This window comes from Canis lupus, chromosome 18 (genome assembly GCF_003254725.2).
Source record: "Canis lupus dingo isolate Sandy chromosome 18, ASM325472v2, whole genome shotgun sequence".
Taxonomy (NCBI): Eukaryota; Metazoa; Chordata; class Mammalia; order Carnivora; family Canidae; genus Canis; species Canis lupus.
In genome coordinates, this window is record NC_064260.1 from 29,548,263 (window position 1) to 29,575,565 (window position 27,303).

The 27,303-nt window shown below is 35.7% G+C and overlaps 1 protein-coding gene and 1 long non-coding RNA gene across 2 annotated transcripts in view; both read left to right on the forward strand.

The window, feature by feature from the left end:
• The window catches only part of LOC112663743 (uncharacterized), a 30,479-nt gene extending 23,624 nt beyond the window's left edge, over nucleotides 1-6,855 (forward strand). Inside the window, exons 2-3 of the long non-coding RNA XR_003139348.3 lie at nucleotides 374-451; nucleotides 6,676-6,855. This is a non-coding gene — a long non-coding RNA (uncharacterized LOC112663743). The remainder of the gene's footprint in view (nucleotides 1-373; nucleotides 452-6,675) is intronic.
• A 19,242-nt stretch (nucleotides 6,856-26,097) lies between these two features.
• On the forward strand, nucleotides 26,098-26,780 carry LOC112663742 (signal recognition particle 14 kDa protein-like). The gene has a single exon (XM_025452804.3). It carries the CDS (start codon nucleotides 26,129-26,131, stop codon nucleotides 26,459-26,461), a length of 333 nt encoding a protein of 110 aa, XP_025308589.1. The 5' UTR covers nucleotides 26,098-26,128; the 3' UTR covers nucleotides 26,462-26,780.
• Nucleotides 26,781-27,303: the final 523 nt, after the last annotated feature.

Consider the following 27,303-nt stretch of genomic DNA (forward strand, 5'->3'; position numbering starts at 1 on the left):
AGTCACTCATGCATTTGTCAATCAAAAATATAGAAAATGCAATGGATCGAATGAAAAAAATCCAAGATAATATGACTTAGTGGTTCTATTCCGAGCCATACCAGGGAATGACAGTATTGTTGATACAGATGGTCAGGGGCTATAGCATTGCCTAATCCTGAAAGAGCTGTGACACCAAAATATTTCAGAATAATTTCCCATGTCTAGGTCTTTAATATAATCTAAATCTAGCATGTAATCAAGATGTAATCCAAAATATAACCTAGCAGAAAGGGTCTGTATTGAGAATTCAAGTGTACCAATGATAGCAATTCCTCAACTGTAAAACTATTCACTGGTCTCTTCTTTTTTTTTTTTTTTGTGCTAAACTTAGAGGCAGTTTAGATCAAGAAGAGTAGAGGGACTCAAAGAAAAAATGCAGTAATCTGCAGAAGATAAATAGCTGGGCATGGTAAGTAGGAATATTTATTTTTATCCTTTTACTTCCAGTGAGATCAAAGTCTTATCTGTGGATTTAACTTAGTTTATTTTGTTTTTATTTATTTATTTATTTATTTATTTATTTATTTATTTATTTATTTATTTATTTTGGGGGGGGTGTTTTGTTTTGTTTAGATTTTATTTATTTGACAGAGAGAGAGCACACAAGCAGGCAGAAAGAGGAAGAGGGGGAAGCAGGCTCTCCACTAAGCAGAGAGTCCGATACAGGGCTTGATCCTAGGACCTCAGGATCATGACCTGAGCCAAAGGCAGATGCTTAACCAACTGAGCCACTCAGGTGCCCCTGAATGTTTTTTAATACATTATAGATGCTTGGGTCTCACCCACAGAGATTTTCATTAATTGACCTAGGTTAGGATTTGGGCATTCATATCTCCTTATTTAACTTCTCAAGTGATTCTCATGTTAGCTTTTGTATTTGAGTTCTTTCCAGTTTTTGAATGGATGCTTGTATTGCGATGTATTTCCCCCTTAGGACTGCTTTTGCTGCATCCCAAAGATTTTGAACGGTTGTATCTTCATTCTCATTAGTCTCCATGAATCTTTTTAATTCTTCCTTAATTTCCTGGTTGACCCTTTCATCTTTTAGCAGGATGGTCCTTAACCTCTACGTGTTTGAGGTCCTTCCAAACTTCTTGTTGTGATTTCGTTCTAATTTCAAGGCATTATGGTCTGAGAATATGCAGGGGACAATCCCAATCTTTTGGTATCGGTTCAGACCCGATTTGTGACCCAATATGTGATCTATTCTGGAGAAAGTTCCATGTGCACTTGAGAAGAATGTGTATTCAGTTGCGTTTGGACGTAAAGTTCTCTAGATATCTGTGAAATCCATCTGGTCCAGTGTATCATTTAAAGCTCTCGTTTCTTTGGAGATGTTTTGCTTAGAAGACCTATCGAGTATAGAAAGAGCTAGATTGAAGTCACCAAGTATAAGTGTATTATTATCTAAGTATTTCTTCACTTTGGTTAATAATTGATTTATATATTTGGCAGCTCCCACATTCGGGGCATATATATTGAGGATTGTTAAGTCTTCTTGTTGGATAGATCCTTTAAGTATGATATAGTGTCACTCTTCATCTCTCACTACAGTCTTTGGGGTAAATTTTAGTTTATCTGATATAAGGATGGCTACCCCTGCTTTCTTTTGAGGACCATTCGAATGGTAAATGGTTCTCCAACCTTTTATTTTCAGGCTGTAGGTGTCCTTCTGTCTAAAATGAGTCTCTTGTAGACAGCAAATAGATGGGTCCTGCTTTTTTATCCAGTCTGAAACCCTGCGCCTTTTGATGGGGTCATTAAGCCCGTTCACATTCAGAGTTACTATTGAGAGATATGAGTTTAGTGTCATCATGATATCTATTCAGTCCTTGTTTTTGTGGACTGTTCCACTGAACTTCTTCTTAAAGGGGAATTTTAAGAGTCCCCCTTAAAATTTCTTGCAGAGCTGGTTTGGAGGTCACATATTCTTTTAGTTGCTGCCTGTCTTGGAAGCTCTTTATCTCTCCTTCTATTTTGAATGAGAGCCTTGCTGGATAAAGTATTCTTGGTTGCATGTTCTTCTCATTTAGGACCCTGAATATATCCTGCCAGCCCTTTCTGGCCTGCCAGGTCTCTGTGGAGAGGTCTGCTGTTACCCTAATACTCCTCCCCATAAAAGTCAGGGATTTCTTGTCTCTTGCTGCTTTAAGGATCTCCTTATCTTTGGAATTTGCAAGCTTCACTATTAAATGTGGAGGTGTTGAACGGTTTTTATTGATTTTTAAAGGTCAAAGATAAAAAAGGTGTTTGACATCATTAGCCATTAGAAATGCAAATTAGGGAACCCTGGGTGGCTCAGTGGTTTATGGCTTGCCTTTGGCCCAGGGCATGATCCTGGAAACCTGGGATCGAATCCCACGTCGGGCTCCCGGTGCATGGAGCCTGCTTCTCCCTCTCCCTCTACCTACGTCTCTGCCTCTCTCTCTCTCTCTGTGTGACTATCATAAATAAATAAAAATTAAAAAAAAAGAAATGCAAATTAGTATCAGAGTAAGATACCATTACACCTCCACTAATATGGCTAAAATTATGAAGACTGACTGTACCACTCATTGTCAAGGACATGGAAAAATTGGAACTCTTAGATTCCAGAATTGGAAATTCAACTCTCCAGTTGCAGATTTCAACTGCAGAGCTGTTGAAAAAAAGTGTCAGTTTCTTAAAAAGGTCAAACAAAAAAGGCCATATTGCTAGAGGTTCTATCCAAATTTGCCCCAGTGGTATTAAGTTTTAAAATTCAATGGCCTGGGGGCACCTGGGTGGCTCAGTCTGTTAAGCATCTGCCTTTGGCTCAGGTTATAATCCCAGAGTCCTGGGATGGAGCCCTGTGTCAGGCTCTCTGCTCAGCTGTAAGTCTGCTTCTCCTTCTCTCCCTGCTCATGTTCTTCATTGCTCTCTCTCTCTCTCCCTCTAATAAATCAATAAAATCTTTAAAAAAAATTCAAACGTTTTGTTCTGTTTGTGTTATTCTTGTGGTACTCCTGAAACCCGATTTGCTTTACAAATTAAACTTCTCTCTCTCTTTTTAAATTTCTTAAAATGATCTGTAGAGAATTTCTTAAAATAATTTCTTAAAAGAAATGGCATCCATTTCTTATCTCACACATCTCACTCTTCCCTGCCTATAAAACACATATTTATCCTTTAAAAGTCAATTTAAATATTTCCTCCTCTGTGAAGCCCTCTCTGATCTATTCTCCATGGTATTAGTTTGCTAGGACTGTTATAACAAATTGCCACACACCTGGTGGCTTAAAGGAACAGAAATTTACTCTCTCACAGTTCTGGAAACTAGAAGTCTGAAATCAAAATGCTGCAGGGGCATACTCTCTCCAGTGACCTTAAAGAATACCCCCTTCTTTGTCTCTTCCAGTGTTTGGTGGTCTGAGGCATTCCTTAGCCTGGGAAAGCATAATTGTAATCTATGCCTCTGTCTTCCCATGGCTGCATTCTCCCTATGTGTCTGTGTCTCTGCATCTGATTTTCCTCTTATTATAAGGATGCCAATTATGGCTGAATTTAGAGTTACTTTAACACAGTCTGACTTTACCTTAACTAATTAAATCAGCAAAGACCCTATTTCTAAATAAGCTCACATTTTGAGGTTCTGGGGAGACATGAATTTTGAAGACATGCTGTTTAACCCAGGAGAGTCCACCTCCAGCCACCAAAAAGGCACATCCACCCCACATCCCACAAAATGCATTCACCAAATCCCAGTATCCCAAAATTCTTAATCTATTTGAATATTAACTCTAAATCCAAAAATCTCATATACATATCAAATCAAAAATTTCCAAAGTTTTATTATTATCTAAATAATGTAAATCATCTAAGGGTGAGATTCTGGGTATGATCAATCCTGGGACGAAATTTGTCACCATCTCAGAACCTGTAAAAGAAAAGATCTGATTCCAAAGTACAATAGTAGAAGAGGCATTGGGATAGACATTTGTATTCTGAATGGAAGAAAGCAAAAAAAAAAAAAAAAAAAAAAAAAAAAAAAACCAAACAAAAAACGACGGGGCCACTGATCTACAATAAATTAGGAATCCAACAAGGTACATTCCATTAAGTTTCAAGCCCTGAGAATAATTTTCTATGGTTCAGTCCACCTCTGGGTTGATGGAGGCTCTGTCTTCTTGGTGCAATGAGGTCTCATCAGCTCGTCCTCTCTGCCTACACAACTCCCATTATCCCATACCGCTGGGCCAGCCTACCTAGCCTCTGGCTCTTCCTTCAAAGTCATTTTCTTTTTTCATGAAGCTGGTACATGCTACGACCCTGAGAAATTTTATCAACTTCTTTCTTACTTATCGAATCCCGGAATCCAACAGCTTTCCCTCATTTTATCCTGTCTCTGACCCCTTCAGTTCAAGCTGGCAGTGTTCTTGTTGATATCACATTCTCAAAAATCTGTCAGTCTTCCATGTAGATAAACAGAATCTGTACCAGTACAGAAGAAAGTTCTCTATAGATCTTACCCTTATATAACCCATCTCTATTCCTGGCTTCTCCTGAGATGGGCAATTAGATCCATGTCTTCCACATATCATCTCTTTAGCAGAAGTTTTTAAGCTGCAACACTGGGCAGATAGATCCAGACCACTCTATATGAATAGGCTGAAAATTTCCCAAATTACCCAATACTGCCTCATTTTTGCTTAAAAGTTCCCTCCTCAATTCATCTCTTTGCTCTTGCATTGTGCTATAAACTCAATAAGCAACCAGGCCACACCTTCCAGAACTTAGTGTGAATCTCCTTAGCTACATACCCAGTTCATAGCTTACAAGTTGCACCTTCCACACAACCCCGCAACTCAATTCTTCTTTTTTTTTTAATAAATTATTTTTTTATTGGTGTTCAATTTACCTACATAGTATACACCTACATAGTATAACACCCAGTGCTCATCCCATCAAGTGTCCCCTTCAGTGCCCGTCACCCACTCACCCCCACCCCCTGCCCTCCTCCCCTTCCACCACCCCTAGTTCGTTTCCCAGAGTTAGGAGTCTTTATGTTCTGTCTCCCTTTCTGATATTTCCCACACATTTCTTCTTCCTTCCCTTATACTCCCTTTCACTATTATTTATATTCCCCAAATGAATGAGAACATACACTGTTTGTCCTTCTCTGACTTACTTCACTCAGCATAATACCCTCCAGTTCAGTTTTCTAGCACTTTATAGCAAGGATCCCTGGCCATTCAATGTCCCGTAACAAATTTCTTCTTTCCTTCTGAACCCTCCCTTAGTTCTCATATTTATGTCAACACATGGTCAATGATGATGTATATAATTCTTTAAGACAAGAGAAGATTTCTCTACCTTACTCTACTTCCTTCTGAGCCTTCACCAGAATTTCCTTAGCACATTTCTACAAACTTTTTCCTCATGGCAAACTATGATTTGTCAATCATGCACCTCAAAATTCTTCCAGCCTTTCTACTCATTACCCATTCCAAAGCTACTTCTACATTTTTAGGTATTTGTCATAGAGCCACCCAACTTCTGATACCAAAATCTACAGAAGTTTCTAAAGACCACTATAAAAATGACCATAAACTAGGAGACTTAACACAACAGAAATTTATTCTCTCACACTTCTGAAAGCTAGAAGTATGGAATCAAGGTGTAAACAAGGCCATGCTTCCTCTGAAGGCCCTGGAGACGAATCTTTCCTTGTCTCTTCCAGTTTCCAGTGTCCCCAGTCATTCCTCAACTTGGGACCGGGAAACTCCAATTTATACCTTCTTCTGCAAAGGATATCTTCTGTCTCTGTGTCTCCGTATCCAAATTTTCCTCTTTATATAAGGATACCAGTCATACTGGATTTACGACTCATCTTAATCTAGTATGACCTCATTTTAACTTAACTGATTACATTCACAAAGGCTATTTTCAATATGGTTACATACTGAGGTCCAAATGGGCATTATTTCAGTTGGGGGAGGGGGTGTATTATGCACCCAATACAAACACAAAGCAAAATCAGCTCCTTTCATTTGACTGTTCCCATAATAGCCTATGTCAAAATCTAGTGTAGAATACATCATATCTTGTGGCAATTGTTTATTTAAATATATGTCTACTCTATGAAACAATAAAACCATGAATAACAGATTTTACTTTTAATTTCTTACCTCATTGAATCCCCATTGTTTAGAATAATTTCTAATACATGATCAATGAATGATTATTTAATGATCTCCAAATGAGTGAATGCTACATAAACCCTGGAGTTTAAGTTTAATTGAACAAAATGGATTACAGTCATCAATAAGGTTATAATGAATATATTTTAGTATCAAAGCCCCTATTAATTATGCACAAAAATGGGCTACGAGATTGCCACGAAAAAGTAAACTCGAATGTTACATCCAAAGTAAATGAAATTACAATTAAAAATAGATGGATCTTGTTGCAATTAAAATCATTTCCTTATGTCAAGTATTTTTCTTTGAAAATAGAAGACCTCTTTAAAAACACATTAAAGGCAAAAAATCTTTTTTAAAGAGAGCAGAATTGTAATATTACCAATTTCTCAAACTATTTATACTTTTGTAAAATGGGTCCCCAATTTTATAATTTGCAAAGTTTTATTTATTTTTTTAATTTTCTTATTTTCAGGCAGCTCTGGTGGCCCAGCGGTTTAGCGCCGCCTTCAGCCCAGGGCATGATCCTGGAGACCCGGGATCGAGTCCCACATCAGGCTCCCTGCATGGAGCCTGCTTCTCCCTCTGCCTGTGTCTCTGCCTCTCTCTCTCTCTTTGTGTCTCATGAATAAATAAATAAAATCTTTGAAAAATGTTTCTTATTCTATCTTGAATGATATTTCACAAGAAAGTTTTCTTCATGTCATTGTGTTCAGTTGTGTCCTTGCCCAATAGTTGACTTATTCTAATAATGAAAAAAACCTAAAGCAATAAAAAATGCAAAAAAAAAAAAATTCTTAGTAAAGAACTTCCAGAAAACCTCTTAAACTAATCACTTTTTCAGTGAAAAATGAGGGGTAAAAATGAGTAAAACAGTTCTTTTACTTAGCAGTTTATCTCATTGATTCCTCTAAGAATTGTGAGTTAATAGAATTTTCAAAATATTTTCAAATTTTTCAAAAGCTAATGGAAATTGTATATTTGTAATTCTATACAAGTAAATGTATCTTATTGAGTAAGAGTGTGGGATTCTGTTCTCAGACTGCATGTGTTTAAGCTTATTTCCTACACTTACTAGACTTGGAATCTTAGAGTATACATTTTGAAGCTTCAAATTCTTCATCTGTAAAATCTGTAATATTATCAGCACTCAGTTCATTTGGCTGATGGAATAGACTCAATGAAATGGTCACTTATTATAGTGCCTGTCCCACAGAAAGCGCTATTTTTCATTTCCTTTTGAAAATAAATACTAAATTTTTGTTTTCATTTTTTCTCTCTTCATGAACAACGGACTTATAAAATGTGCTGACTTGCAATTAATAAGATTCTTATCAGCTGGTATTATCACTTTTGATGGTAGAATTTAATCAATGTGGTAAAGCATCAAAAAATTATCACTCTTATGGTAAAACTTAGAGGATGTAGTGATCTCATTCCAACCAAGTGCTGAGCTTGCCAGATGTGTATGGCTTCCATAAAGATAAAACAAGAAATAAAATTGAATGCTCCTTACTAAACATATTTTAGTAAATTACATTTTTCTGGTAATAATGTGATAAGAAACAATAAAATACAACTTTGGCGATAAAAATTAAGGATGGTAAAACTCGGAATGTCTAACTCTTCAACCTTAGTCACACATGAGATCGTCAACACCTAATTTTCATTCCTTTTTGTGTCATGCTCCACTTCCTGTACAAAGAGTGCCATATGTAGTGGAGGCAATTTGTTGTTGAATAATGAAATAAATTATGGTGGAAAGTATGATGTGTTTTGTGAGGATGGTGGTAGAGGAGTTGGTAAGTATGTTTCCACTTATCATAGAGGATGTTATCTTGTTTGATTAGAACATGTAAAATCCAATTGCTACTTTTCCAGACCAAAATTAATGTAGTTACATACAACGACAACAAAAAATCACAATTATGCCTGAATATCAACATTTACAATGTGATGATTGTTTTTGTGGGCTTATGAATTTTTGTTTTAGCTTATAATCTTATCACTCATCTCAGGAGTATTTATCAGACATGAATAGATTTTTAAGGATCTTTACTCTAATCCATAGCATATACTAGTGGTGAATGTGTTCGTGTAAGTGGAAACACGCATGTCTCCTCTTTGGGGGTGGGACGTGTTTTTGTCCTAATTGCCAGAAAAGACCAAAGAAGAAATTTGCACTAATTATTCCAGGAGGACTGTGTTTAATTTCAAACTGTCAGAAGAGTTTTATATAACCTATATTGTAACATAAGAAAATAGATAACTTTAAACGTATTGTTATATTTCCCATTTTCTAAAAAAAAAAAAGGCAGTTTAGACTAAAATACTAGTTCTTTCTTGAGCTGAATTACCACTCAGAAATCTTTTTTAAAGTGTGTTTACATTTGCCAAGAAGATAATTATTATAAGTTAATGTTCCAATACAAGTTCCTAACATGGAATTATAGCAATGCAATTACACTAATGGATTCTTTCATATACCTACTTTACAATTTTGTTGGCTAGTAATAGAAGAGAGATACATAACTGGAATTTTTTTCATGACATTGAATTAGTGCTATTTTTAGAAACACTTGTTTTATTGTCGTGTTGTGTTTTTTTTTTTTTTTTTTTTTTTTTTCGTGTTGTGTTTTGTTTTTTGGTGACACACGAAAAGTTTCCTTTTCATGGCAATTAAAGCTTTCCTACAAATAAAGCAAGAAGAAATGTTTCAGTAAAACTGGCTGTAGAACTGCATGTTCTTTCAATACAGGAAATAAATCTCTTTTCTATTTCATCTCCAGTTGTTCTCCTCACTTGGATGCAATGGGGAGTCTTCAGGTACACACAGAGTTGCTGAGTTATGTGGCTGAGTTATGTGGCTAGATCTCTTTATTTTACTCCTTTGGAAAAACTTCCTGAAGACTCAGGGGAAGGTAAAAGTAAATTTTATTTAATTTTCCCACAAATCTCACAAATGCTCCCTCTAGTTAACAGCACGTTTACAAGAAAATATGGTGGGTTGTACAGTAATGTAAGTTACAAAAACAAAACAGAGACCAAAGCCAAAGCAATAAAAAAAAGTTAACTTGGTGAATTAATTAATAAGATTTAATTTAGATTTTGGTTTTCTTTTGTATAAAACCATAGGTAATTATAGAATTCTTTTAATATATACTCATAATTTTTTAATTCCATCTCTCCACTTGGAAGATCAAACTGAGAATGCCCTTGGGAATGAGAAGAGGAGGTTTTTGAAATTTAGAAAGCCAACTTTGCATGACTCCTCTAAATTTCTTGCTTTAAGTTAAGATATTGAAAATGTAAACTTTTGAACAATAGCCTTTGATTTATATATATTTTTTCTCTTTTTAGACTACTTTTTTTTTTTCATAAAGCTGGATGTCAAAGCGGAGTTTTCAAATACTAATAAATATTTCACTTAGCTATTATTTTATGTGCTGATTTTAAATTGTACTTGGAAAAAAAAAATTGGTGTCTTTGTCTTTTAATTGACTGGAAAGGTTCAACTCCCCCAGGTTTTAGTTTTCGATGAGCTGTGAAGAGGGCTTTTTAATGAGTTGGTAAGTGACATTGATTACCATTAAATCACATCAAGCAGAGGAAACAATGCCATTAACTTAGAGTTTTCTGGATTCCACAATAGCTTGTGCCTAGACAGTCTTAAAGATTAGCAGCCCTCAGTCCACAGAACACCTAATAACTTTTTCTGAAAGGTACAGTAAGGGGAAAAGATTCTGGGCCATAATTTACTGATATACTCAACCTTGGTTACAATCTAGACAATGTTTAGGAAAAATTAGAATGTTGGGATGATAATGATGAGAGTGATGTCATCTCACACTTCATTACCATAACAAATGTTACCAAGCATAGTCTATATTGCAAATTTTCTACATCCCAGGTAGTTTTGGATCTAGTTTGTTGCAACTTTCATAGGTATTCCCTTCCATTCTGCTCACAAAGCCATCTCTTCTACTTAAGCTTATACTACTTGCTTTCAAGACAACATTCTAACAGGACTCTAGGTCTCTGATCTCCCCATTTCACTCTTGCCCATATTGTATATTTAGCTTCCTAAAGCATAGCTTGTGGAGATTGGTTCCTTTCTTGGCTTTATTTCCCATTGCTTGGTTAAAATAATTTAATTTTCTTTGTGGGGTATTCAAGAAATGTTACAATCTGATCCCTTTTTATGCCCATTCAAACTTCTACCATCCAACTTTGTACCTACACTTAAATGAACTTTACCTACTCAGCTTCTTACAGATTTCAATAAACTGAACTTCTCAGCATACGTTATACATAAGATAGTATTTCTTCATCAGTGAGCAGCAAATATTGTACACAGAAGTTGCTGAAATTTTGATCCATTTAAAAAATGCATTTTGATAGAACTAGGAATACTTGCTGTTATGAGAAGACCTGTCAGAGAGACTGTCTGGGGTGGGGGGAGGTCATTCAATGTGGGGTAGAGCAGGATGTGATATGCTAGAAGGCAGAGGTGGGAAATGAAATGCCAAACCAACACCAAGACAAATCTTTGTTTCCTGGGATCAATAAGAACTACTGTGTGAGTGTATAAGAAAGCTTGGTCAAGGCAGGAAATAATTCAACCCAAACATCAATACGATATGGGGGATCACAGATTCAACAGCGCAATCACTGTGGATACCTTTATAGACAATTTGGGACACTGGTATAGTGTGATGGTGATTGTGTTGTGTTTATTATTCTTTTATGTAATGTTTTATGAGGTTTTTGATTATTTTATGTGTGCTACTAGAAGATATCTCGTATTTGAAATTGTGCTACAAATACAAAATATGTAATCCTTTATTCCTGGAAAGTCTTGCTTCTACTGTCCCACCTTCCAATCCCTCCACTGACTTCTCATTCTATGCTTTCCTTTGCTTCTTTAATAAACTTGAGACTTCTTCAGACATGCTTCTTGTCATAATCATGTTTATTTCTACTACTCTCACTATTCTTTATACTTCATGGCACATACTGGGTGCTTGAAAAACATTTGTTTAATAAATGGTTGAATTATTTTTTACATAAGTGGTTGAATTAAGTACGAAGAAATGGACATTCTTTTTGAAAAAGGAAAATAAATGTATAATATATATTTTTAAAAAGACTAATCTCAAACTATCCTAAATATAAATATAACCCTAGTTTCTTTATCCAGCATCAGTTAGAGATTTTAAATGATGTATTTAATTATTTCAGGGCCTCTTGGCCTACTAGGTTGTAATGTTAGTTCTGCAGAAGATGCAGGCATTCCTTTCAATTTTACAAATGCACTGTATTGTATCCCTTTTATATGCATCATAATTGGGTAAGATAAATAATTTCCACATTTTAAAGCATGTTTTTGATTTTTAATTGATGATACATTTTTGAAAACTCTTTGATGTCTTTAGTATTTAGTATAATTATAGATTTCATATTTCTTCTTTCATTTTATTAGTGGAATTGTTTAATCTCCTTTAACACCCTTTCCTCAGATACTTTCTTGCACAAGTGTTTTCTATGATTTTGATTTCACCTATCCTTAATGATAATTCATTGTGGTTTTCCCCTCTACCATATGCTTTTGAACATACTTAGTGTTTTTTACAATTTTTTTTTTGTCCTTGAGATTTATGCTTTATCTTAAAGGAGGGATTATTTAGTCAGTATGTATAAAATAAGCACTGGACATTTCACACAACTAAAGCACAACAAAAGAATTCAGTCACAATGCAAGAAATGCCTTCTCCTTAAAGAGAGTGGTAAGATGAATTCAGAGATCACATCTTCCTATGGTTTTGAAAAGGAGAGTAACACTGTTGTCCTAGCCTCTTCCTCACTTCAAGTTTATTTGTCTCTTGGTCAGGATAGGTAAAGGGATGTGAAATTGTGTGTGTGTGTGCACGCGCGGGCATGCGCACATTTATGAACAGAAATAAGGCCAAACATCTGCTTAAACTAATTCATTCATTCAACAGATGTTATTGATCACAAACTATTTGGGAGCTTTTTCCAGATACAGAAAAGATAACCATGAATAAGATAAGTCTCATCTACCATGAAGCTCAAATTCTTGAAAGGTTGAGGATGCAGGAGACCTTCAAGGCACAAGTGAAAAAAATAAATAGCATACAAGAAGATTATGCAATAGGAGTGATAGCGAATTGCTTTACTTTGGATTGAGTGGTTCAGAAGGGCTCCCCCCCAAAAGAGAATACATCACAATAAGAAGATAGACAAATGAAATCCTGATTAAAGAGTGCTCTAGGTATGAGGAAAGGCAAGTATGGAAGCAGTTAGACATGAGTGAATTTGATGTGTACCAGGAATAAAAAGAAAATAAAGAAGTCTTGTATGGGTGGAGCATGGTAAGGGCTTTGAGTTTTCCTGTGGGTATAATTGTATAAGTACTTAAGAGATTTCAATAAAGAATAGCTGTGAACTAAGTAGTAAGAAAGTATTGAGGGATAAAGGGAAGAGTTTGGATACTGGACAAAATGAAGAGGGCCTTGTAGAGCTCAAGACATGGGGGGTCCGGTGCTCTATCAGATTGAAATAATGGTGCATCGTTAACTGCAATGCTTAACACCAGTAGGAAATTTACTTGGCTTGTCTTCAGATTTTATGGGCATCTGAAAACTGTTTCCTATGGGCACCAGGGTGGTTCAGTGGTTGAGTGTCTGCCTTTGGCTCAGGTCATGACCCCGGGGGTCCTGGGATCGAGTCCCACATTGGGCTCCCTGCATGGAGCCTGCTTCTCCCTCTGCCTGTGTCTCTGCCTCTCTCTCTGTGTGTGTCTTTCATGAATAAATAAATAAATTCTTAAAAAAGAAAAAGAATTTGGAAATCTGATATCAAGTTCTACTCTCTCCTTTATGAGCTGAATGATTTGGAGATCATTTACTCTCTGATCTTAGATTCTTCACATGACAGATAAAAACAACACACTCCAAATTCAGTTGTAGATGTTTTAAAACTATATAACAGAAATCTTAAAATACAACCTCAAGGTATGTGTACGTATGCATACATTCATCTCAGGATATGTTATTTCATCTGGAGAGAAAAAATATGGGTATCAGATATGTTTATCTAGATGGGACTTAAAAGATAATATATGATTTCCTGATTTTAGATATTGGAGATTGAGGGTTCATTGAAGTGAAACAACTGGTTCAAAATACTGAGCACACTGTAGTGACAGACTAAGACTGGGGACTTTAAATATTTCAGACAACTCTTTGTATTTAAGGTCTCACAAAACAAAGAAAACTTGGGAGCACCTGGGTGGCTCACTAGTTAAGCATCTGCCTTTGGCTTAGATCGTGATCCTGGGGTCCTGGGATTGAGTTCTGCATTGGGCTCCCTGCAGGGAGCCTGCTTCTCTATCTCCCTATGTCTCTGCCTCTCTCTGTGTCTCTCAGGTATAAACAAATAAAATCTTTAAAAAAAGAAAACTTGAAGGTACGTGATGCTAAAGAATTAAAAAAAAAAAAAGATTCCTTTTTGTATAATAATATGCCAGAAAGCTGCTGATAAACAAGTCCGCATAAAGGTGCAAGACTAAACATGGAGGGAGATCCTTGGGTGGTTCAGTGGTTTAGCACCTGCCTTCAGCCCAGGGCATTATCCTGGAGTCCCGGGATTGAGTCCCGCATTGGGCTCCCTGCATGGAGCCTGCTTCTCCCTCTGCCTGTGTCTCTGTCTCTGTGTCTCTCATGAATAAATAAAATCTAAAAAAAAAAAAAAAAAAAAAAGACTAAACTTGGAGACCCCATCTAAATGCATAATCAGTAGCCAAGACAGATATCTGGGACAAATGTACCTATGAACTCATTTTTGCCCATTTTTAAAAATGTTAGATGTTTTGATTTTCATTTTTTGAAAATACTTTAGCTCCAGTAGTGATAACTGTTGAGCATTAGTCCCAAATTATGCTACAGCAAATACTTGAATTTTGATATGTTCCTGCTTGTGATACACAAAGAGAAAACTGAAACCAAAACCAAACCAAAGTAAAACAAAACAAAATGAAACAAAAACCAAGCCAAACCAAAACAATACAAAAATGAAAAACCCAAACTCTCAAATTCTCTTAAAGACATGTTTCCATTTTCTGAAGTAATGTAGCAAGTACACATTTAGAAAAGATGTAGAGTTAGAGATGTAATGAAGAGAAAGTCCTCAAAGAATAACTATCAGCCCTTTATGACCCCAATTTCAGTCGCTTCAATAATATTGCTACAAGAAGGAAAGAAAGCTCATTTTTATTAGCTTCCCTGGAGACAATATCTCCAATCAAAATTGATTACTTTTCCATGCTATATATCATGCAGAATTGTTAACAGGAAATCTACTATTCACTCATTCCCTTGGCCTACTTCTTGGCAACTACATTATGCTGTACTTAATGTTCAAGTAAATAACATATTAAAAATTAATCAGAGGAAAGAGTAATTTAGAATTTAGAGGTAAAAATGGTACAACCTAAATTATAAGAAATTCTTCTCTCCTATAACTTTTAAATTTAAAATCCTTGAGGGAGGGAAGAATTAAGAAAACCCTCCTTCAGGCATTTAACATTTCAATACGACAGCTCAGTTCAAAATCTGGGGTTCTGGGCAAGAGATCCTTAGTGGGCTCAATAGAATTCTTTCCAATAGTTCTGTTCCTGATAATTATAAGACAACATGGAACAAGTGTTCAAATAGAGATATAGATACAGATATAGGCACAGGTAAATATATGTACCAAGCTAATAAAATATTCCTCTTAATGTAATGCTATCTCCTACTTAATGTGTTTTAAATATATATTTTCAAAATAATTTGAAAAGCCAAGATTATAATTAGAAATATCAATGTCTTTTTTTAGGTAACCTAAGGATAACTAGCCCTTAGCTCCTGGCTCAACTCCTTCTCTTTCTCTTCTTGAACTGCATTCAGCACTATTCAGCCCAGGCTCATGCATGGATACCGCAGTCAATAGAATGATTGATGATAGAGCCTGGATACATATGTAATGGTGTGAGGGGCCTCATCCAAAAAAAATCTGTAGCTCAAACATATCCATGGTTTTTCTATATATAGACTTTTCTCTGTGATCCTGTTTATAAATGTGCATTTTCTTGAGAATGATTATATATAATCATTATTATTTATCATTGATTCTATCAACCTATATTTTCCATTCATCTGAATCCCTGATCACTTCATGATTTCTTCATGGAAAATAACACATAGCTCCCCAGGAAGAACTAAATGTGGAGTCCATCAACCTACTTTCAAATGTTAGCTAAGCCTTTTCCAAAATCTTACATTCTAGAAAAATTAAATCATCTCCCCAAGTCTCAGGTTCCTTATCAGCAAAATAGAGTATTAACTAACAATCCTATGGGCTTGCTGTGTGGATTTAAAGAGATAATCCTTGAAAAATCCTTGTATAGTGTGTGGTACACAAAGGTTGCTCAGCAAATTGTGTTCTTTTGCATATCTCAGCTATTGCACTTAAGACAATTTTTTATATTACAAGAATCTAAGCTTCTTAAGGCCAAAGGATGTCTTTTAATCTCTGAATCTTCAGTACATCATACAGTACCTAAAATATAATAGATAGGATCAGGGCATAAGGCAGCAGGAAAGTACAGGACAAATCTTCCCCTCCTGTCTTCTTGAAGCTGAGCAATATCTCTCTAGTCTCTTTCATAATTGCTTCCCTATCTGGTTTACTCTGCAGGTAAAGAGGGTCTGGCATGCATTCATTAGCCTGATTATTTACCTTCAGTCAGTCAATTCAATTAAGCCAAATTTATTGAGTGTGTACTCTGTGCCAGGCTCTGGGAAAATAAAGATAAATAAGATATTTGTGTTCATAGTCTAGTGGGGAAAAGAGACATTAAAACAAATAATTGACGTTTCAATGTAGCAAATATTCCTTAAAACTTATGCCTCTCTTCCAGCTTACCTAGAATTCCCATTCCCATTCCATATTCTTGGTTCATGCATAATCAAAGTTTTTGTTGAGTACTCTCTACCTCATGCATTTCTGGCCAGATATATTCTATCCACCAACTTTCAGTGCCAATATGCTTTCTTTTTTTACTTTTAAAATCTCAAATACATTTGTAGAAACATTATCTCATATTAGCAACCCCCAAGTGTGATAAAGTCAGGGTTACTATATTCTTATGTGAAAGGTAATGTAACTGGAGACTTGGAGAGTTTGTATGAACTGTTCAAAGTCACATAACCATAAAGATGCAGAATTTGCTCTCAAGCTTAGATCTTTGTGAACAGAATATTTCCTCAATTATTATAACTTTTTATGACCTCTGATAATATTGGTTGATTGTTGCATGCATTTTTATATTGACTCTAATATATATATATATATATATTTTTTTTAAGATACATGAAGGACTTTGAGATGGTTCAGTATAAACTGTCCAATTCCTTGTGCAAATTGTAAACCAACCGAAAATTAACACTGATATTTAAGAATATAATTTAGGATCTAAAACCAACTAGACTTATTAATACAGAAACAAGTAATACTGAGGCAACCACTTATTCACTACTGAAGGGCTTCCCCAAGGAATGGCTCTCTCATAAAACTCACAGCTTGGAATAGCAGAGCAGATCTCGATTCCTATAGGCAGATACATCCCTAAAAGGAAAGATTAAAAAAAAAAAAAAGAGTATGGGTTGATATGCATAGTTTCTCCTTCCAAATGGAATACTCAGATTTCTCATCTTCTTAGGTGTAATGACTAGAAAATTGGTTTAAAAAGGGCCAGATGTGTTTCATGACTAAAAGTCCCTTTACATCGAAGAAAAATATAATGAGTTGGGAAGGAATAATCCCATATAATATTCTCAAGGTTAAGTTCTCTTAGCCTAGTGCTGGTAACCTTAAGGCAATTGTTAACCAGCTAAATATTTATTATCGCAAGTGAGGAGATGAGTAGCCTAAGATGACCGTCCTCCTGACTTCTATGTAAGTTTATTCTCCAATATTAACCATTCTTTAAGCTATTTTGCTTGGACTAACTTTGATACAAACTTTTTCCTTCAGAAAACTCCAATATTTACCAGAAACGTATATTAATAATATTACTTCTGAGGTCATTGTGTACTTAGGGCCGAAACATTTACTCTTTTATATTAACATAGGATCTTATGCTTGGCCTCATGTTCAATGTGTCTTTTCAAAGGCATACTACGGTGGGCTCAAAAGACATCATAAAGTTCTCCAAAGAACATACATACATACAGACAAACCCAATATTAAAATTCTAGCGACATTGGTCAGAGGCATTTTCAGAATAGCAGAATTTAGATTTCAAAAATCTACTCCTTCATAAAGGCAATGGTAACAATGGAGGAATTATCAAAATCAACTTTTTCAGAACTCTGAACTTTAACCAAAGGCTACAACAACCCAGAAGTGGGTGTTTAAGAAAAAAAAACAAAAATAGTTAAATGTAATTTAATGATGGGTTTTTTGGTGTTTCAACTTTCACTGCAGTAGCCTTGAAAACCAGCAGCATCAGATGATGTTATTTGTAAAAAAGAGCAGCCTAGGAGTCATTTTTAGAAGCCAAATGGATTTGGAATGTTTCAGAAAGACTCAATCTCAGAGAATTATCATAATTTAACCTGTCAGGCTGGTCCTTTGAAAACACACATTCATGGATCTTGTCTCTATTTGATCTAATTCAGAAATAGCTCAGTGAGAAAAGCTCTATCTCCAGGGTGTTTGTCAAAAACAATGAGCACAAATTGTTTAACACTGTAGCTACTAAGTCAGTGATACCAGTTGTGACAAACAAAAGGCTAGCCAAAAACTTAAAAGAAAAATCTGGGAAATAATGTGCTCACAGGAGGCTTTGAAAGGCTCTGCAATATTCCTGAAGAACCAGAAAGCCACACACATCTCAGGGGTATAGGCATATACATGGGAGGAACCGAGTAGGTTCAAATCTTCCACTTCTGGTTGACACCCTTGCTCTGCATGGGCAACATGTAAAGGATATAAAGCAGAGTGGTAAACTACTCATAATGCTGAAGGGAGGCACACATGCACACAGACATGCACAGAAGCCCTTGGCAAAGGATGGGAAACACTGGTTTAAAACATTTAAGGAAAGCTCTTTCCAACAATTAGCTGATTACTAAGCTAAATGAGAAAAAAAGCTCAGTATCCATACATGACAAAGAGCATAGACTTAATAGAATTCACCCATACAAATTATTAAACAAACAACAACTATAAATTGTAACAACCAAAAAACCTGATCTGGGATGTGTAGATGCTTGAATTTTAGTTACTACATTATAACATTGAAAACACCCACTTTTGGGGCATCTAGGTGGCTCAGCAGTTGAACGTCTGCCTTCAGCTCAGGGCATGATTCTGGGGTCCTGGAATTGAGTGTGCTGCATCGGGCTCCCTGCAGGGAGCTGGTTCTTCCTCTGCCTATGTTTCTGACTTCTCTCTGTGTCTCTCATGAATGAATAAGTAAAACTCTTTAAAATAAAATAAACATCCGCTTTTCAGCAAAAAAGAAAAAAAAAAGTGTAAGACACAAAGAAACAAGATAATCTAACACAAAAAGAGAAAAAAAAATAGTCAATCGGAACTGTTCCTCAGAAGGCCCAGATGTCAGACTTACTATACAAAAATAGTAAATAAGCTATTTCAAGTATGTTTTAAGAACTAATGGGAACTAAAGGGGTCTTCTAAATAATTAAATGGAAGTCTAAGGGAAGTCTAAGTCTAAGGGAAAAGTCTAAGTCTGCAAGCAAATAGAGAATATCAGTATAAAGAAGGAAATTATATTAAAAAAAGAATTCGAGAAATTCTGGAGTTGAAATGTACAATAATTGAACAAATTTACTAGAGTACCTCATTGAAGATTTGAGCTGGCAGATGAATCAGTGAAGTTGAATATAGGTCAATTGAGATTATCTAGTCTTAAACAATAAGGACAAATAAAGAGAGTATCAGACCTGTGGAACACCATCAAGCACATCAACATGGGTATAATAAATCCAGAAATGAGAGAGAGAAAAAGAACAGAAAAAAATATTTGATGAAATATTGTCCTAAAATTTCCCAAATTAGATTTAAAAATCAATGTAAAATTCTAAGATTCTCAATGAAATCCATGTAAATCTAAGTGAAATAGATCGACACCAGCCACATCTTATTTAAACTGTCACAGGTTTAAAAAAAAAAAAGAAAGAAAAGAAAATGTTAAAAGCATCAAGAGAAAATGACTCATTAGATCTAACAGATCTTCAATAAGATTTGTATTTAGTTTCTTTTCAAAATTCATGGAGACCAGAGGACAGTGGAAAGGCTGGATATGGAAATCATTATTGACATTTTCTTTTAACACTTTATGACAGCAAAGAGATTCTTGAGAGATTCTTCTCAAGTGTACATGAACTTTTTTCTAAGGTGGATCATATAGTAGGCTATGAAACAAGCTTCCATAGATTTAAAAATTATTGAAATCATAAAAATTATATTTGCCACAATAGAATTAGAAGTGGAAAACAAGAAAATTTAGAAAATTTACATGGGGATCCCTGGGTGGCGCAGCGGTTTAGCGCCTGCCTTTGGCCCAGGGTGCGATCCTGGAGACCTGGGATCGAATCCCATGTCGGGCTCCCGGTGCATGGAGCCTGCTTCTCCTTCTGTCTATGTCTCTGCCTCTCTCTCTCTCTCTCTCTGTGTGCGTGACTATCATAAATAAATAAAAAAAATTTAGAAAATTTACAAATATGCACAAATTAAGCCACACAATAGCTTATTATTATTATTATTATTATTATTATTATTATTATTATTTGAGAGAGAGAGCACGAGTGGCCTGGAGAGACAGAGGGAGAAGAAGCAGCAGGCTCCCCACTGAGCAGGGAGCCCAAAGCTGGGCTCCATCCCAGGACCCTGGGATCATGACCTGAGTCAAAGGCAGATGCTTAATCAACTCAATCACTCAGGGGTCCCTAACAACAAATACTGAACAGTGGTTGGATTGTTGCCACTTCTTAAATACAAATGGATCAAGAAATAAATCATAGGGAAACTGGAAATTACTATGAGAGGACTGAAAATGACAACAATGAAATATAATACTTCTTATATGAGGGCAAAATGGTGTCTAGACAAAAATGTATTACTGTAAATCCCTTTATTAGCCAAGCAGGAAGATTTCAAGTCAATAACCTAGACTTCCACCTTAAGTAACTGAAAAAAGAAGAGAATACAAAACCCTGAGCAAGCAGAACTAAGGGGAAAAAAGGCTAGAGTGGGCGTAGTAAAATGGACTATAGAGAAACAATAGAAAACGAATTATCATAGTAAAAAAATTAGCTTTTTTGAAAAGATGAACAAAATCAGCAAATCTTTTGCCAGTTGGGCCAAGAGAAAGAGATGGATCGAATACTAAAATCAAGAAGGAAAAGAGAATATTGATGCCATAGGGAAGTAAATAGTGTTATAAGGGAATTTTCAGTAAAAAAAAAATTAGATTAGATAAAATGGACAAATGCTTAGAAAGAAACAAATTACTTAAACTGACTCAAGAAGAAATAGAAAATCCGAATTGACTTGTAAGAAATGAAACTGAATTAGTAAGTTAAATGCTTCTGACTAGGGATCCCTGCGTGGTTCAGCAGTTTGGCACCTGCCTTTGGCCCAGGGCCTGATCCTGGAGACCCGGGATCGAGTCCCACATCGAGATCCCTGTATGGAGCCTGCATCTCCCTCTGTCTGTGTCTCTGCCTCTCTCTATCTGTGTCTCTCATGAATAAATAAAATATTTAAACAAAAATAAAAATAAATAAATCCTTCTGACTGACCTAGGAAATTGTGGTGTTTCAACTTGTTCTGTAGCTGTTTTGAAAACAAAAATTCCTAGTTGGTATAGCTTCATTGATAATTTTTACAATATATTAGAGAATTATATCAACCCTTCAAAAATCCTTCCAAAAATTAGAGCATTTCCAATTCACTGTAAAAGGCCAGTATTAACTCCATCCTAAAATCAGGCAAAGCTATCACAAGAAATGTAAACTTCAAGCTAACATCCCTTATGGATACAGATGCAAAACTCCTCAATATGCCAGCTAATCAAACTCAACAACATATAAAAATGATTGTACACCAATCAATTAAATCATCTTTTAACCCAGATGACACATTATTTATCCCTGGAGTGCAAGGTTGATTTAAATTACAAAAAAAAAAAAAAAATCCTTCAATATATGACATCTTAGTATTAACAGAAGCTTGCTTTTATTTATTTATTTATTTTTTATTCATTCATTCATTCATTCATTTATTTTATTTTATTTTATTTTAAGATTTTGTTTATTTACTTGGGAGACAGCAAGAGAGAGAATGGAGGGAGAGAATCAGCTTACTTGCTGGGCAGGCAGCCAGAGGCAAGTCTCCATCCCAGGACCTGATATCATGACCTGAGCTGAAGGCTGAAGCTTAACCTACCAAGCCACTCAGGTGCCCTTAACAGAACTCAAGCATTTGATCTGCTGCCTTGTATGTTAACAGTGGAAAGAATTGCTTTAGTAGCTATTGTCCTTTTAAAAAAAGAAATTATTTATTTTTTTATGAGAGAGAGAGAGAGAGAGGCAGAGATATAGGCAGAGATATAGGCAGAGGGAGAAGCAGGCCCCATGCAGGGAGCCCAATGAAGAACTTGATCCCAAGACTTTAGGATCATGCTCTGAGCCTAAGGCAGACACTCAACCGCTGAGCCACCCAGGCATCCCGATAGTTATTGTCTTAAAGACCTGTTGCTGCAAAGATAATTTCCATGATGGTCAAAACTTTTTTCTTTTATCCAAATATGCTTAGCAAAACCTTATCTTCTATAGCCTAAAGTCAAGCAGATTCAGCTTGTAACAACAGTTGGCCATTGAACAGCATGGGTTTGAACTATGCACGTCCTCATATCATATCAGGATTTTTTTCAATAAATACAGTACATATAAACGTATTTTCTTTACCTTGAGATGTCATTAATAACATTTTCTTTTCTCTAGCTTGCTTTATTGTAAGAATACAGTATATAATACACAAAATACACATGAATTGCTTATTCATATTATTGGCAAGACTTCTGGTCAACAGTAGGCTATTAGGTAATTTGGGGGGGGAGTCAAAAGTTTTATGTGAATTTCACACTGCATAGGAGGACAGTACCCCTAATTCCAACGTTATTCAAGGGGAAACTACATTAAAAACAAAGCCAAAGGTATGCCTTTTCTCTGAACTGCAGTGAATTATTAAGTTAGACAGACCACTTTACAGTCATCACATGTTGAGCACCCATTTATTTTTGCTGGGCCCCACCTTTGATGAGGACCCTAGCTTTTGATTTTGCTGAGGCCCATATGTGCCTTTGCTTAAGTCTTGTAGTTTTGCTAAGGGCTGTGCACAATTTGTATGAGACTTAGGGTTGACTTTTTTTACAAGTCAGCTTTACAGAAATGATCACTTGACATCTGACAAAATTGGTATATGCTACAATGACTGACGAAGATAAAACCCGTAGGTCTCAGAAAGTACCTTATGCTCCTATCTCTACCTCTTCATATATGTTGTATTCCTTCTAATTTTTCAAGAAGATCTTTTTTTTTTTTTTTTTCTGTTTCTCAAACTGTATGACAAGGAAAAAAATCTTAGTTTTCCAGTTCCAAATTCCTGGTGAATGGAAGAGTTGCAAGAACACTGGTACTTTCCCCTAGAACAGACTATGATCTGGAGACAGGGCTATATTATATAAGTGCCAGGAAATGATCACCTTAAAAAAAAAAAAAGAATTTAAAACAATCATTTTGTAATATATGCAAATTTTGAATCATTACATTATACATCTGAAACCAATGTTATGTTATAGGTCAATTATATCTCAATTTAAAAAAAAAGTCATTATTTCCCAGAAAATATCTTAGAAAGCTTAGTATTCAACCAAACATGAGTTTACTCCAATCACCAAAGGCTTTGTAATAGGGTCTATGAATGGAAAGCCTATTTAAGAATTTATGATGACTCCTTGGATGGTGTGTTAAACAGAAAAGACCATAGTGAAAACTCTAGGAAATTAGTGGCAGCATTTTCTGGGGGAAAAACAAAAACAAAAACAAAAAATCCTGAGACCCAGAGATATTTTGCCTTCTTTTTAGAGGCCATATGAAGATAAGAAATAGGAAACTCATTATCTGGAAGATATTTCTAGCTTAGCTAGTCAGAAACTGAAATTTGCATACAATTTTTCTTCATTAGACAACAAGAATTAGCAAGCTACAATTACCTTGATGTGTGCTGTAGAAGTCTACTGCAACATTCAAATAATATAACTGATATAACTGCAATATGCATCTTCTGTTAATTGAATTGGAATACTCCATGTCTAATACATCAAATAGTGCCCAGACTGCAAGAAGAGAGAAGTAGGCCACACGCAATATGCATGCAAAATGTCAGAAAACCCACTCCCTCGGAGAACTAAATACAAAAAAAAAAAAAAAAAAAAAATTCACGTATGTCTCAATTTTTTGAGGAAAATGTCCTATGACTTATATTTGTTTCCTCATTAGCAGCTAAGGCAATAGAAATGCTGTAATATGTAATCAATATTCACTCATTGGTTGACCTAAGAATTGTTCAGTGACTGGAAACCCTCTTTGTTAGATTTAAGGCCCCATGGTCTTTAGTATGTTAGGAAAGATATCTGCATAAGGTTCTTGACATATAGAATCATCTTAGAATGTGGAATCATCTGGAAATCATAGGAAAATGTTAGATGGTGTTTTAGGTTTCTTGTGCTGCTATAACAAAATAGCACAAACTGAATGGCTTAGAACAACAGAAATTTATTCTCTCAAAGTTCTAGAAATAGAAAATGAAAAAAAAAAAAAAAGAAAAGAAAATGAATACCAAGGTGTTGGGGGAACTGGGTGGCTCAGTCAGTTAAGCATCTGACTTCAGCTCAGGTCATGATTTCAGGGTCTGAGGATTGAGCCCTCCCTAGGGCTCCATACTCAGTGGGGAGTCTGTTTCACCATCTCTCTATGTACCTAACCCCACTGCATACACACTCTCTCTTTCAAATAAATAAATAAATACTATATATATATATTTTTTTTTTTATAAATACAATATTTTTTAAAATACCAAGGTGTTGGCATGACTGTGCTCCTTTTGAAGACTCTGGCGGAAGATCCTTCCTTGTCTCTTCCCTTGTCTGGTAGACCTAAGCGTTCCTTGGCTTCTGCAAGCATAACTACAATCTCTACCTCTGTCTTCACGTGGCTGTCTTTCTTCTCTGTCTCTGTGTCTTCAGATGTCATTCAGCTGCATGTGTCCCTGCCCTCTCTTTTTACAAGAACATTTTGGATTAGGGCACAGTCTTGTAGAATACAACCTTATCTTAACTTGATTACATCAGCAAGGAATCCATTTCCAAATAAGGTCATATTCATAGGCACTGGGGCTTACAACTTCAGTATATCCATTTGGAGGACATGATTCAACACACATCAGATGTTGCCTTTATATGCAAAATTCTCAAGTGAGACACTTATATTCTTAACTCCATGATGTCAGGAACTCAAGCATTTGATCTGCTGCTTTTTGAACAGATTTCACCTTCCTTTCAAAGGAACAAGACTAAAAATCTTCTTTGCTTTAGTAAAAATAGATATTCTGATTCAATGTTTTTAAGCTGAGGAATTAATACTGCTTATGGAAGTAACAATAAAAGATAGAAGTAATTGACTAATTGCCCCCACTGCAATGAAAACCAGAGCAAGTGCCACTATTTTGGCATACTCAAAACTTACTGATTCAAAAGAATACTGCATTAAAAAAGATTTAATGGGCCATGAGAACATAAAAGTAATGTATTGTTTTATAATCCATTTGAGCATTCTTAGAAGAAAAGCTCTTCATGCTTGGTGAGTAGTTTATGGGTCTTAGAGGCCCCTATAAATGTTTGTGTTGATTTCTGTGCTTTTGGAGGCAGCTGCTTTCATTAGAAAGGAGTTTGGTTTTTGGGTAACAGATATTATGATATAAAATCAGGTTTTTTTCCTCATTTTAAAATGTACTTCTACATATCAGAGCCAAAAAAAACTTCTTAAGAAATATTATCATATAAAAATTGCTGCAATGCTGCATGTGTTCATTCATTCAGTAAGTATTTATGGACTGCCTACATGTGCCCAACTTTTGCTAAAAATTAAGTGTGGCCATATATTTAGACAAGCTGCAGTAAAATGAATATTTAACTGTACCTTGAAAGTCTTACTTCAAATATAGTAATTCTATTGGGAGCCTGAGTTTTGGAGTAACAGAGACCAGAATGAAAATCCTTGCTCTGCCACTTGCTGTTTTTCTAAAATTACTTTAACTAACTTCTTACTTTGGTCAGTGAAAAGTCTACTTGAAAAGTGTAAATGATTGCTTCTTGCTTAGTTGACAGTGTTACCTTTAAATAATATTCACATGTAAAAGTGCTTGGCAGAAAACCTGGTGCATTTAATATTTATTAACTGTTCATTGTTATTGCCAAGTATTATTAATAATTTAAAAAAATAATGTTCAAAAAAACCACAGACATCCAAAAGCAAAGTGTGACCTGGCTCATGTTTCCTCGGAAGACTCTAAGGAAGAATCTTTCTTGCGTCTTCTAGCTTCTGCTGGTTGTTGGCAACTCTTGGGGTTCCTTGGCTATAGGTGCATCACTCCAATCCAGCCTCTGCCTCTCATTTGGCCTTCCACCACAAATGTCTATGTTTTTGGGCTCAAATTTCCCTTACGTTCTTATAAGAACATCCTTATGCTGATGCCTGGGAGCTAGCGGCGCGGGGATGGTGCTGCTGGAGAGCGAGCAGTTCCTGACGGAGCTGACCAGACTCTTCCAGAAGTGCCGGTTGTCGGGCAGCATGTTCATCACCCTGAAGAAGTATAATGGTCGAACTAAACCCATTCCAAGGAAAGGTTCTGTAGAGGGCTTTGAGCCCTCAGACAACAAGTGTCTGTTAAGAGCTACTGATGGGAAAAAGAAGATCAGCACTGTGGTGAGCTCCAAAGAAGTAAACACGTTTCAGATGGCTTACTCAAACCTATTGAGAGCTAACATGGATGGACTGAAGAAGAGGGACAAAAAGAGCAAGAGTAAGAAGAGCAAAGCAGCACAGTGAAGGGCACTGCATATCATGCTCTCACCAGTTCACCACCCAGATACTGTTTTTCCTTTGGTTTTTCCTTTTGGCCACAAAGCTAGGTTTCTCATTCCCCTGTGATAACTTTTCATGTGAGAGGAGGCTCATTTTGGATGGAACAAAGGCTGCAGTGTTTACAGGATAGTTGTAAGAAGCCAAGTTTATTTTAGAATTGGTTGATTGGTTTGTGTTGCATGGTTATATATCTATCCTGGGATCATAAAGTCTCTGTAGTTATCTGTGTGAAGAACAATGGATCATTAAACCTTTATTTATCTGCAAAAAAAAAAAAAAAAAAAAAAAAAAAACCACATCAGTTACAGTGGATTTTGGGCCTTCCCCAATCCACTATAACTTTATTTATCTTATTTAATTATATATGCAAAACTTTAATTCCAATAAAGACCACATTCATAGGTTCTGGATGGACATGAATTTTAGGGAGACACTAGAAACTTCTGTGAAGCAGAGGCAACTGAGCAGTGCCATTGAAGTGACTTAAGACTTATGGAAAATAGGTTATGGGCCTCTGATCAAATTTTATTTTTTTCTTCTTCTGTACTAGGTTGACCTCTTCCATTCCTGAAATGTGTAGAATAACCTAGAAGAGCAGAGTATCAAAGGATCTCAGACTAGGTAAATATCTTATCTGATACATTAAAGAGAAACCATGGGATCAAAATAAAAGGTATGGAACTGGAGACAGATTAAATAAAAAAGAATTAGGAATATGCTCCTCATCTCTCCTTTACCCAGTTAAGAAGCTGCAGCAACCAAGCAAATGCATAATGCAGTAAAAAAAATCTATACCTTAAAGAAAA